The sequence below is a fragment of the Periophthalmus magnuspinnatus genome, chromosome 13, assembly GCF_009829125.3.
Source record: "Periophthalmus magnuspinnatus isolate fPerMag1 chromosome 13, fPerMag1.2.pri, whole genome shotgun sequence".
NCBI classification, from domain to species: Eukaryota; Metazoa; Chordata; class Actinopteri; order Gobiiformes; family Gobiidae; genus Periophthalmus; species Periophthalmus magnuspinnatus.
In genome coordinates this window covers 20,323,058-20,334,666 of record NC_047138.1, presented here as the reverse complement: position 1 = coordinate 20,334,666, position 11,609 = coordinate 20,323,058, and the positions used below count along the sequence as shown (strand labels likewise).

The window sequence follows — 11,609 nt, the reverse complement described above, 5'->3', positions numbered from 1 at the left end:
AGTGGATCTATTTTCCCTGAAAGCAAACTGGTGGGGGTCAAAACTTGGTGGCAAAAAAGATGTTATATAGCCCCGTACGAGTTTTTCAAAACACTTCATCACCACTGGTGTGAGTGCAACAGGTCGGTAGTCACTCAAGCTGGAGATGTGGGGTTTCTTTGGAATGGGGACTATAGTGGAAGATTTCAGACATGATGGTACAGTGGACAGGGCCAGGGACTGGTTGAAAATCTTGGTAAAAATTCCAGCCAGCTGATCCGCACACTCTTTCAGTACCCGTTTAGGGATACCTTCAGGTCCAGCAGCCTTCCTCGGGTTGATGGACTTCAGCGTGCGCCTGACCTCACCCTCCTCAAAAGTGAGAATTGGGATACTGTGTGCCGGGGGTCGTTGCCTGGCTGTCTCTGGTGGCTCCACTTCAAAGCGTGCAAAGAAGATGTTGAGCTCCTCTGCTAGCACGGCATCGCCATCGGCCGCTCTCTGATTGATCTTAAAATTAGTGAGATCCTGAACACCCCGCCACACCAGCCTGCTGTTATTACTGTCCAGGTGGTCTTCAATCCTCTTCCTGTAATCCGACTTGGCCTCTCTGATGCCTCTCTTCAGGATTTAGCCTGTCGAGGGCCACATAAAATGATGTGGAGGGCCGCATTTGGCCCGTGGGCCTTGAGTTTGACATATGTGGTTTAGACATTCTACAGCATTCTTATGGTGCATTCCAGTTGTGTTCGGAAGTTGGATTTTCTGAGTTTCAACTTCAACATGACGACTGAAATGTCACTTGCCTCTTTGAACCTGCTCCTGCACACTGGGTTGTTGTGCTCTGTTACGCTGCTAACTTGTACATTGAACTAATGTCAATGAAAGCAAAAATTTACTCTTAATCATTACTTCATCAATTGTTAATGTAGTAACATGTCCAGGGTATTAATGTAAGTTTAACTGGATCCACATTTTGTCTGATTTCAGCCCTTTCCTAGGATTTATTACTTTATTGAATCTTTACTGTAACAATTTGGTCATTGTTTTTCTGGCTTGACAAAAGACCTCCAAGGGCCACTGGAACGTAGCATTAATATAACACAGAATGAAGCACACAAGATCATTTATAGTTTGAACCTTTTTATTTCTCTTTTTTAGTTCAGTTTTTTTGTATTTTTCGCCATACGAAACAAATGTTTGCAGATGTCCTATGAATAAACAACAGCTCCCTTCCTCCTGAGGGTCCAATGCCCATCAATTCAAGAAACGAAGCTCCTCTCCTCCTTCCATTCGCCACCTCTCCGGTCACCATGATAACGCCATTTTGAAAACCATTTTTAAGTGCATTACCATTCCTGCTTGTAAGACCGCTTAAATCATGGCCAGTTCCACAAGTTATTTACATTGCAGCTGTGATTCATTACTTGTCAATTAAACCGGAGAGGCAACCAATAAGAATGCGAGGAATTTCTTTTCAAAATAAAATAATAATTAACAAAAAGCATCCTTCGTAAACCTAACAACGCCGTCAGCTTCAAGAATAACTACACGCATTTTTGTCATACCTGTTTTCCTCCAGTAAGACAAAAAGGTTAATAGATAAAAATGGTTTGAAATAAAGTCTAGTGATTGTGCTTTTAAAACCAAAGTAAAACATAGAACATAGAACGAACATCAACACGACGCAACAGTGCATTACAAAAAACAAAATACGAAAATTCTCCCAAAGTGGCACTTTCTTGGGGCAGCAAAATGAAGCTCAACAGTGATCGCCCACCCCCTGAGTCCGGAAATAAGTTTTTCATTATTTTTCTCATAGACTCATAGACTAAAAAAACATGAATATGAAAAGTTTGAATGCTCAGGTCTAATCAGCTATGTGGTAACTGAGGACCACAAGAACTATAATTCTATTTAAAGAGGGGGTACATAACATATTTAGATCACCATGTTACCTTTTATTGTTTTGAAAATCCTATATTCACCGAAAAACAGTGTATTAATATGTTTTATAAGTTTCATTTTCGTTTTTCATACTCTGAATCCCCTCACCCTTTGCTCCCCACGTTAAGTCACTCCCTCTTCAGAGCACTATCACAACACAATCAGCGTGATTCTGTCATCACGTTTGTGAAGTTGTTATGTACAATTTGGCATCATGCTTTTGTATATCTGGATGATGAGGCTTGTGGACGAAGCATTGTGCAGAATCTTACAGCTAACCGAACAGAGAGAACATGCATGAATGATATCTAAACCCTTTGCGGGCATGTTTTTGATGAGCCCACTGCTCTCTACTTCTCCAGTTTTATTTTCTTAATCGGTGACACACGGTGACACACACGCGTTGTGTAGTCATTTTGATACAGATGAATATTTCAATTTAAAATGTACACATTATAACAGAATAATCCACATGTGCCATATAGTGCACACACAAGCACAATATGGCTGATTTAAATGTGATTTTTGGACTTAAAACGACTGTTTTATGGATATTAGCTAGCACATAGCTGGTAGGCCTCTGCAATGCCTTTGAACTCTTATTATAACATTTGACTTTTTCGAAGTCTATGAGAAAAATGAATGAAAAATTTACTTTGGGAACCAGAACAGATGTCGAAGTGGGTGGGACTGTTGACCGCCATAAGATAGTAATTTACAACATGGATGGAAATGGTAAAATAATTATATTCATTAAAAATTTTTTGCAAAAATAATCAAACGAGGAAGACGGATCGAGGTACCATCGTGGGTCGAACAGTTGGACGTTACATTGATATTTACACAGTTTCCCCCAAAAAATGCTTGCAGCTTTCAGTACAGTCCAGGTCAAGGCAAGCCGAGTGATGTTGAGGAGATGACTCCATATTGCATTGGAATTGAACATAAATATACTGGGATATTCAAAGATTCCACGCAACATTCTATTGTCTTTTGAACAGATGTAGAAAGTTAGAAAAAACATTGGTCGGTTTGGTAAAGGAACACATGTACAGAAAGAGAGTCCAAATTCAAAGTGGAACACAGACCAGTTCCAAATGGTGGAAAACGACGATGCTCCAAATCAGGACAAATCAGAACATTTCTTCTAAAGGTCATTCAGGTCTTCAGCTCTCAATCATCTGCAAGAGAAGAGGAGAGCATGGTCAGTGGGACATTTTATAGTATAGTGTATGGATACTGGAACAACCACTCCAATAACGAGACTAACCCTGGTTGTGTCCGAATGTCTCCCTTAACCCCTCATTCACTCCACAGCCCCACACTCTTTAGTGGACTCTATAGAGCCTAATTCACAGAGATATTCTGGCACACAGTTCACTACATTCAGGTTATGTGTCCCTGGCGCCTGCCCAAAAAAAAAGGCTAAAGGCTCAAATAATAGTCAGATTCAACTGGTATAAGTCTTTATGGACTAATAATAATCATACAAGTGTTTGTTAAGATGGATCTCACATAAATGGACTGGATTATTCAGCTTTTTTCTGAACTGTGGAAGTCTAATCTCTTTGAATAGCCCAACTAAGGTAAGCTTCTAACACTAGCAACTGTACACCATAGAGGTTTATTTAAGAATATTTTATTCATAATCAAGATCACAGTGCTGAGTTAAACAGCTTCCATCTGCTTTCATTCAGTTGTTAAAGTTAAAGGCCTGTCACCTGTTGCTATTGTTTTTCTGACTCTCACAATGCATTGTGATCTATATAGACCACTCTAGTAATCCCACAGTGCATTTTGAGAAATTTTGAGTACGTCTCGTTTTCACTTTTTCACATTCGGACACCACTGAAGGTGGCATGACCCCTAAATAGTGCCTCGTATATGGAATAGTGTGGAAATTCAGACACAGCTCCTGATACTTTCTGGAGGTGAAAAATCATACATCTCCATGGTGAGTTTTATGGCATTATCTGGAATAACATAACCAAAGGAACAACATTTCCATGGAAACAAGCAGGCCTTATTTGGTCTGGACCTCGCCCAGACGAAAAGAGCCTGGTTTGTGGAGATGCATTAATATATCTTATCAATTCCGTTTGTTATATATATATATATATATATATATATATATATATATATATATATATATATATATATATATATATATATATATATATATATATATATATATATATATATATATATATATATTTATTTATTTTTTTATTTTTTTTTTTTATTGAAAGAGACTTAATGAATACTCTGTATATTAAACCATAAAGTGCCAGTGACTGATTGATCATACTTAAATCCAACGTGACAGCAGAATGTCTCATCCTTCAGTCTTACCTCCCGCTCCTCCTCTCCTGGTGTGAAGGCCCCTGTGGTGCTGAGGCTCATATCTGTGGGAGGGTTCCTGCGCCCGGGGCCCCCCTCCCCTCTCCTGCGGCCCCCGGACCCCCTGGAGGACATGGAGCTGGAGGAGCTGGGGTCCCGGGGGCTGTTCACTGAGGGGAACTGCGGTCTGCTGTAGGGCATGATGTCCTCTGAGCCTGAGGGAGACGAGGGACAGGCATATGGGAATACATAATAGGCTGTATACTCCTAGGTCATTCTGTGTGGACTAAACAAGCAGGCAAAAGTTTGGACATACTGTTTCATTTCTCTTTCTTCTTTATTTCAATGACACTGTAGATTCTCACAGAAGCATCAAAACTATGAATGAACTCATTGAATGCTTTAAAAATATCCACCACTTTGCTTTGAACTTTGGTTTGCACTTTTGAAAACCATTTCAGGAGACTTCAGCATGAAGCTTATTGAGAGAAGGACAAGGGTTTGAGCTGTCCACAAAGCAAAGGGAGGATATTCTGAGGATCTGAATCTAAAATATATATTAAAAAAAAAAAAAATACATACTTTTTTTTTTCTTTACTACATAATTCCACATATTTTTCTTCATATATTTGATATATTGTGTGTGTATATAAAATGTACAAAGTAGTAACCATACCAGGAAACCAGGAAAAATTGAATGAGTGGGGTTAGAGCTCATTCTTTAAAACTTGTACAAAAATTGTATATTTAAAAGTAAATTTTCTAAAATGCACAACTTGTAGGGTATTGTTTTGTTTCCTTCTCTTCTATGTTTATGAAAAATTGTTGTGTGGGGGATGAGTGACATAGGCTTGTGTGCACAGCATTGGACAGAATCTTACAGCTAACTGTAAGGAGGGCTCAGGAGAGATCGCTAAATTACTCAAACATTCATGGATGACCACTAAAACCTCTTCAGACATGTTTTTGATGAGGGAACAACGTTATAACACGGTAGAAAGCTCCAAAAAAAAAGTCAATTTTGCACAATACCCCCTCTTTAAGTTATCTCCTCTCTTGTGGTACTCCTCATTTACAACTAAATGAGCTATTGTTTAGTCCCATTTTAGACCAGTTTTAGTCCTAGGTTAGACCTGATATAGTCCAGTTTTAGTGGTGTTTAGATCTGGTGGTACCAAATATGTTCTTTTGTCATACTTGGTAGGAAAACTTTGAAAACCACTACTATAAATACTAAAACAATGTTATAAGCGTCTTTGTTCAATACTGAATTATTTGGAAAATCAGTGATGCCATTTTTATCCTATATTGAATTAGGCTGCTGTCTCCTGCCTAATAGTCTGAGGTCTTTGTCAACTATAGTGAGTATATGTCACTGACCACAGTAAAGACTTTTCAGATATCATGTGCGTTGATATTGTGTGTGTTTACCTGTGTGTTGCCGGGCCTTGTTCCCTTTGCCTCCCTGGTTCACTGCTTTGTCTGGGCTCTCCCTCCTCTCCGTAGACCCACTCCTCTGGTCACTCCTCTGATCGCTCCTCTGGTCAGAGGGGTCTCTGGGCCGGTAGCTGCTGCCCACTCCTCCTCTTCTCTCCCCAGCCTTTGGAGACACCACCCCCCTCCCCTCCATGGCTGCCTTAGAGGGGTGTGTGGGAGACTTGAGCACTGCTGGAGGAGGGATGGGAGGAGGTGGGAGATCTGGACAGCAAGACAGAGGAAAGAAGAGATATTTTTATTATTAGGTAAAAAGGAGAAACAAGTTTGTACTCTTTACATTGTCTGTGGATTGTATGCAGCTGTTGGCCTAACTCGCCCAAGAAACTAGACTTATACAGAGCGCTGATTTCATGGCGATAAAGCAGAGAGTCTAGCAGGTCAAGTTATTATGGCCGTGCCATTAGCCCCAGTTACACGTCAGATCTGTGGAAAAGCAATTCCACTCACACCTGTTACATGTTAAATGCAACATACACTTGACTGTTCAGCACACCATGGTATTACCCATTCCTGTCCAGATTTGCTTCTATTGTAAGGAGTATTATAATCTAATGGAGGCCAGATGACAAGGACTAAATTGGCAGCATCCTTGGCATAACAGTGCAGTTTCTGTCAGTGTGGAAAGTTCTAGGTTAAGCAATAACCTCTCCATGGAGACAAGCAGATAATGGAGGGCAAAATAAACAGGAGAATACAGCCAAAGGATACCCCAAAATAAACTACATTTACAATGGGGTTGTGTATGTTGATGGTGGTCAGAGGGGCTGGTGGCGCAGATTGGCAGCCTCACTTTAGTCAGCCTGCCCCAGGGCGGCTATGGCTACAATAAAATCTTCACTGAGTATGGATTGAATGAATAATGACTACAGTGGAGTGCTTTGAGAGCAACAAACACATTAGTGTAAGGCAGTGTTTCCCAATCAGGGGCAGGAGGACCCCAGAGGGTACGCAAACAGGTACTCTGCTGCCCATATCCCTTTTCTCACACTGATATTGAGGCACAGGTTGTTTCCACATGGTTCTCATCCAACTTTCTTTCTTCTTTTTTTTTTTTTTTTTACAAATAGCTGCTCATTCATGGCACAAAGGGCATTTTCCTAGAACTACAGGAAATGTCTAAAATGCAGTTGATAAAGAATGCATAACAGAATTATTAAATATTCTACTAAGCTTCATTACATGATATAACTAAGGTCATAACTTCTCACATCATGGTGGATTATTGTGTCTGAATTCATATTAAGTACTTAAGATATTCTATTTCTGTGGTCTCTCCCTGATCATATCCTCCTCCGCTCCAGCTGAACACTACCAGACCAGTGCTGAGGTGGCTCCTCTGGTTTTAATATCTCTGCTTCCCTCCAGAGTGCTGCTGAGATCAATGTTACTGCGCGTGAGATACGGCCTCACAGCTGCCACGATTTATGCCCAAGACCAGGCACTGTCCATGGGCTTGTGAAAGTGAGAGAGGGTCCTGCTACTGGAGCTTAATGAGACGACCAAGGCCACGCTCCGGGAGAGGGTGGGAGGGGATGGAGAGATATTTGAAAGACAGTGAAGGATGGCACGAAGAGAGGAAAGGAGAAGAGGAAAGAGGGAATGGGAGGTAGCGCTTGCTTAAAATGTTTTTGTATTTTTGTCATTAAAGAGAGGGTATTGCACAAAATCAACTTTTTGGCTTTCTACCATGTTATAACCATGGGCCCTCATCAAAAAAACATGCCTGAAGATTTTTTCGATATCATCCATGCATGTTTGAGTAATTTAGCAATCTCTCCTGGGCCTGAAGCATGTTACAATTCTGTTACCTCCTCAAAAACATACCTGGAGTTGTGTTTTGTTTCGTTCACACATGTTTGAGTAGCCCTTTATTATTAGTCTGTCTACATCTCCAAAGCTCAAAATACTCTCTTCCACCTTGTGATGTCAGTTCAGTAGACTTTTACAAATCCAAGGCTGAAATCATCCAAATGATTCTACTGGAACATTTCCTGTATTACCACATGACATCATAAGGTGGAACAGAGTGTTTTGCTTTTGAGAAATAAACCTAAATATGCTGAGTTTGTGCGTTAAATATGAGGTATAATTGTGATGAGGAAACAGCATTATAACATCAGAAAATAGCCTAATATGGGCCCTTTAAATAGCTTCATATAACACATTTATTTATGGTAAATTTGTAATGTATAAACTAACTCACGCTTTATTTATACATGCTGTGTTGCTATTGGAAATTTCATTAAATCCTGTTGCTTCACCTCTGCACCAGTCTATGGGGGCACAGGCAGGATGTGGGTTGAGGAGGGGGAGAGGAGGGGGGCAGCCAAACAATAACATCTAAACGAAAAACAATCCATTCAGATCAAATGCAATCAGCGGGGGGCCTGATGGACAGACAGCCGAGCCCCAAAAGGAGAGTGAGGAGTGGGCAGGAGAGGAGACAATTGCAGGGCAGAGATCCAGGATGTATGGGTGTATGTGGGGGTGAGGTGGGGGTTTAGGTGAGGGTGGGGTGAGGGTCCTCTGGTTCCCATGCATGGATATTGGATCTCTCTGTCAAGTGCCTCCACACTCAAAGACAGCTGAGCCAGAGACAGAAGCCAGAGCATGCATCACAGGGCCACAGAGGTAAGACTGTTTAAGTGTAATGTAACATAGTGCATCATATATATTTGATTTGTCCCATTGGTCACTTGGTGTAGGGCTGTTGTACAGTTGCACTGTAAATGAAGGAGCTGTCAGAGATTCTTTAGCCTTTTCTGTGATGGTTAATGCCGTGAGCACATTTGTCAGATTGAATCACGCAGACTCAGTGACTGCTCATGTTTTTCCATTTAAACATTTGATGTGGATCAAAAATAGTAAAATAATTTGTTGTGTGCTTAGGCAAGACACTTTATCACCTTGACCAGTGTGAATGTGGTGCACGAGTGTTGATGGTGATGGGAAGGGCCGTTGCCAGCCTTACTTTCATCAGTCTGCCTCAGGGCAGGTGTGGCTTCCAACAGTATCTTATCACAACCAAGTAGGGACTACAGTGTAGTTTAATAAGATATGTTAAATGAATGGAATTTACCACCAGCTCACAACTCCTACAAAGAGGCTGTAGCTGGCTTATTTGTCACCTGTTTCATTTTATCTTAATAAACTAATACCAGGTGTTACAGAGGAGCACCAGTGGTAAAACTATTGTTTTGTCCTTAGGCAAGACACTTTACCCACATTGCCTAAAATGAATGTGGTTTGTAGGTCAGTGTTGGTGGTCAGAGGGGCAAATTGGCAGCCTCGCTTCAGTCAGTCTGCCCCAGGGCAACTGTAGCTACAATAGTAACTTAGCACCAGTGTGGAGTGAATGAAAGTGACTTTATAAAACCATTGCATTATTAATGTTAAATGATTGTATCAATTTAATACATTAATGTCATTTTAACAAATTAATGTAATTTACCACCAGTTTGAAACTCCTAAAACATGTCCCATTTTATCTGAATTGAGCAAAGCAGTCCATTCAATACCGTCACAAACTGAGTATTTCTTATAATCTCCTGAACATAATCTGAAACCACTTAGCCACATCAGAGCTGCTCGTGGTATTTAGCTCTTGTTGCGTTTATACTTAGCCTTGAACTTAGCATCGAGCTGTGAGCCAGAACACCTGGGTACGTTTCATTAGAGCCGCCCCAGTGACAGTGCACTGAAACTGGGCACGGCTCCCGGGACATGAGCCCCCCTCTGGAGGCCAGCCACCAGCCGCTGTGGCCTGCTCAGAGCTGAGGAAGATTAGGAATGGAGCCATGCGTGCACGCCTATCCACACTACAGGAGGTGATTAAAAGTCTGGCTCGTGATATAGGCAGTTATTGGAGAACTAGACTTTGTACTTCCATTAGAGCGAATGAGAGTGCCACTGATACAAAGTGCCCATCTGCTGTGGACTTGATCAGCTAACGTGCCGGGTCTTTGTGGGATATGGTGATAAAAAGGTTTGCTGGTTCCTGGAGGAGGGCCAGATTGTTAAAAGAATCCAGTGCCAAAGCAGTGCAGGAGCTGAGGAGGCAAAGTGTGAGGCGAGTAGAGTGGTGAATACTGTTACTCATATAGGATGAGTTGTAAATGTTCTACTTACTCAAGTAAGACCAAAAGGTAAACTGTATATATCATGAGATAAACTATATATATCAGTGCTGATGTAGTTATACAAAATGTGAAATAATAATAAATGTGCGTATTCATGCTCACTCTTGCCCAGGCATACATCACTGAGTTTGTCTGAGTGAAGCATGCCTGGTTAAAGGGGGATATTTTACTTCTATGGGGTGTTAATTGCTATTACATATTTAGATCATCATGTTACCTTTCATTATTATAAAAATCCTATATTTGACAAAAATAATGTATTAACATGTTTTAAAGGTTTCACTTTAATTTTTGTCGCTCCCTTTGCTCCCCACACTAAGTTGCTCCCCCTTCAGAGAGGTATCACACCATAAGCAGTGTGTAACCCTCTAATGAAAGTATTGCACATCACATCAGGTTTGTAAAGTTGCTATGTACAGTTTTGTATCATGTTTTTTGTATATTTATGGAGAATTGTTGTGTGGCAGCATGGGTGACCTAGACTTGTGGTTGGAACATTGGGCAAATCTTTATGTACAAATCTCCTTAGGCATGCTTTTGATTAGAGAACAATGTTATAACATGTGAGAAAGCTCCGAAAAGTTGATTTTGCATAATACCTCCTCTTAAAATAAAAGGCCAAATAAAAATAAAAACAAAAGGTTCATGGATAGAAAAAAAGTAAAAAAAACAAAACAAAACATATATAGTATTTTGTAATATCTGAAATATATCTTTATTTGTATAATGTGAACTATGTAACTTTTCTGGTTTAGGATCTATCTGCTTATCTCCATGGAGATGATGTGTGAAATGTTCCACAGTATGGCTATCTTGTATTTATTCAATTACACCTGCACACAGCATTACACATGCATTCTAACTCTACCCCAGGTACAGTAAGAATGCATGCACAGTAAGAATGGATACAAATGCCATACCATGAAACATTACAGGAAAAGCAATACCATGTCCGCGGAGACCAAAAGATGGAGACTTTCTCATAGTGAAGAGTGTGGTAAAAATATGCTAGAGCTGCACAATTTCTTACCCAAGCTAATACCCAGGCTAGTAAATAAAACATCAACCTCTCACCAGTGTGATTGCTAAGCTAATAAATGTGTTTCATTATTTATTTTGCATCTGCTGCTAGCTTCCTTTTCATTTAGCAGGTCCTATTGACATAGCCAATATAGACAATGCACGGTAATGCCATGAAATCAACAGTTCAGTGTGTTATCCATTGCTTTAGAAGCTTCACTATTAAGCAGTAGAGTAAACTTGGCTGTAGACAGTACCTTCGTTGTACGGGTCGCGCCTCTGCCCTCCCGGGTGCTGCTTCTGCTTCTTAGGAGGCCTCCTCTGGACCGCTGCCATGCTCATGTTACTGTCTGTGGACACGGGGCTGGCGGGACGCACACCTGGCCCTGCTATTTGGTATTTTCGTGCTGGAAGAAGAAACAGTGTTATTCATTTGTAATATTCAATAATGTTTATATATAATGTGTTTCTTATTTGGCCCATAAAGCTGCACTAAGTAACATTTCTACCACCTGCTTGTTATTGCTTGACTATCATTTTCCACAGTGTGTTATTAAACTTATTGTTATTTTAATCTTCAAGTTTTTTTTTGTTTTTCTTGACCCGGTTGCATTACACTGGTTGCTCTAATGTAACACAGTGATCATGGTGGGGTTAATCATATGGGATTGATACTACAACACCTTA

The 11,609-nt window shown here is 40.5% G+C and overlaps 1 protein-coding gene across 2 annotated transcripts in view; it reads right to left on the bottom strand.

Annotated features, from left to right (window-relative positions):
- Positions 1 to 1,105: 1,105 nt before the first annotated feature.
- Positions 1,106 to 11,609, bottom strand: part of robo1 (roundabout, axon guidance receptor, homolog 1 (Drosophila)) — a 315,801-nt gene continuing 305,297 nt past the window's right edge. For both annotated transcript variants that reach the window (XM_055226042.1, XM_055226043.1), the window contains 4 exons: positions 11,180 to 11,329; positions 5,698 to 5,964; positions 4,279 to 4,481; positions 1,106 to 3,107 (listed from right to left, as the gene is read on the bottom strand). In XM_055226042.1, coding sequence (XP_055082017.1) covers positions 3,093 to 3,107; positions 4,279 to 4,481; positions 5,698 to 5,964; positions 11,180 to 11,329 — 635 coding nt within the window. In that variant the 3' untranslated portion in view covers positions 1,106 to 3,092. The remainder of the gene's footprint in view (positions 3,108 to 4,278; positions 4,482 to 5,697; positions 5,965 to 11,179; positions 11,330 to 11,609) is intronic.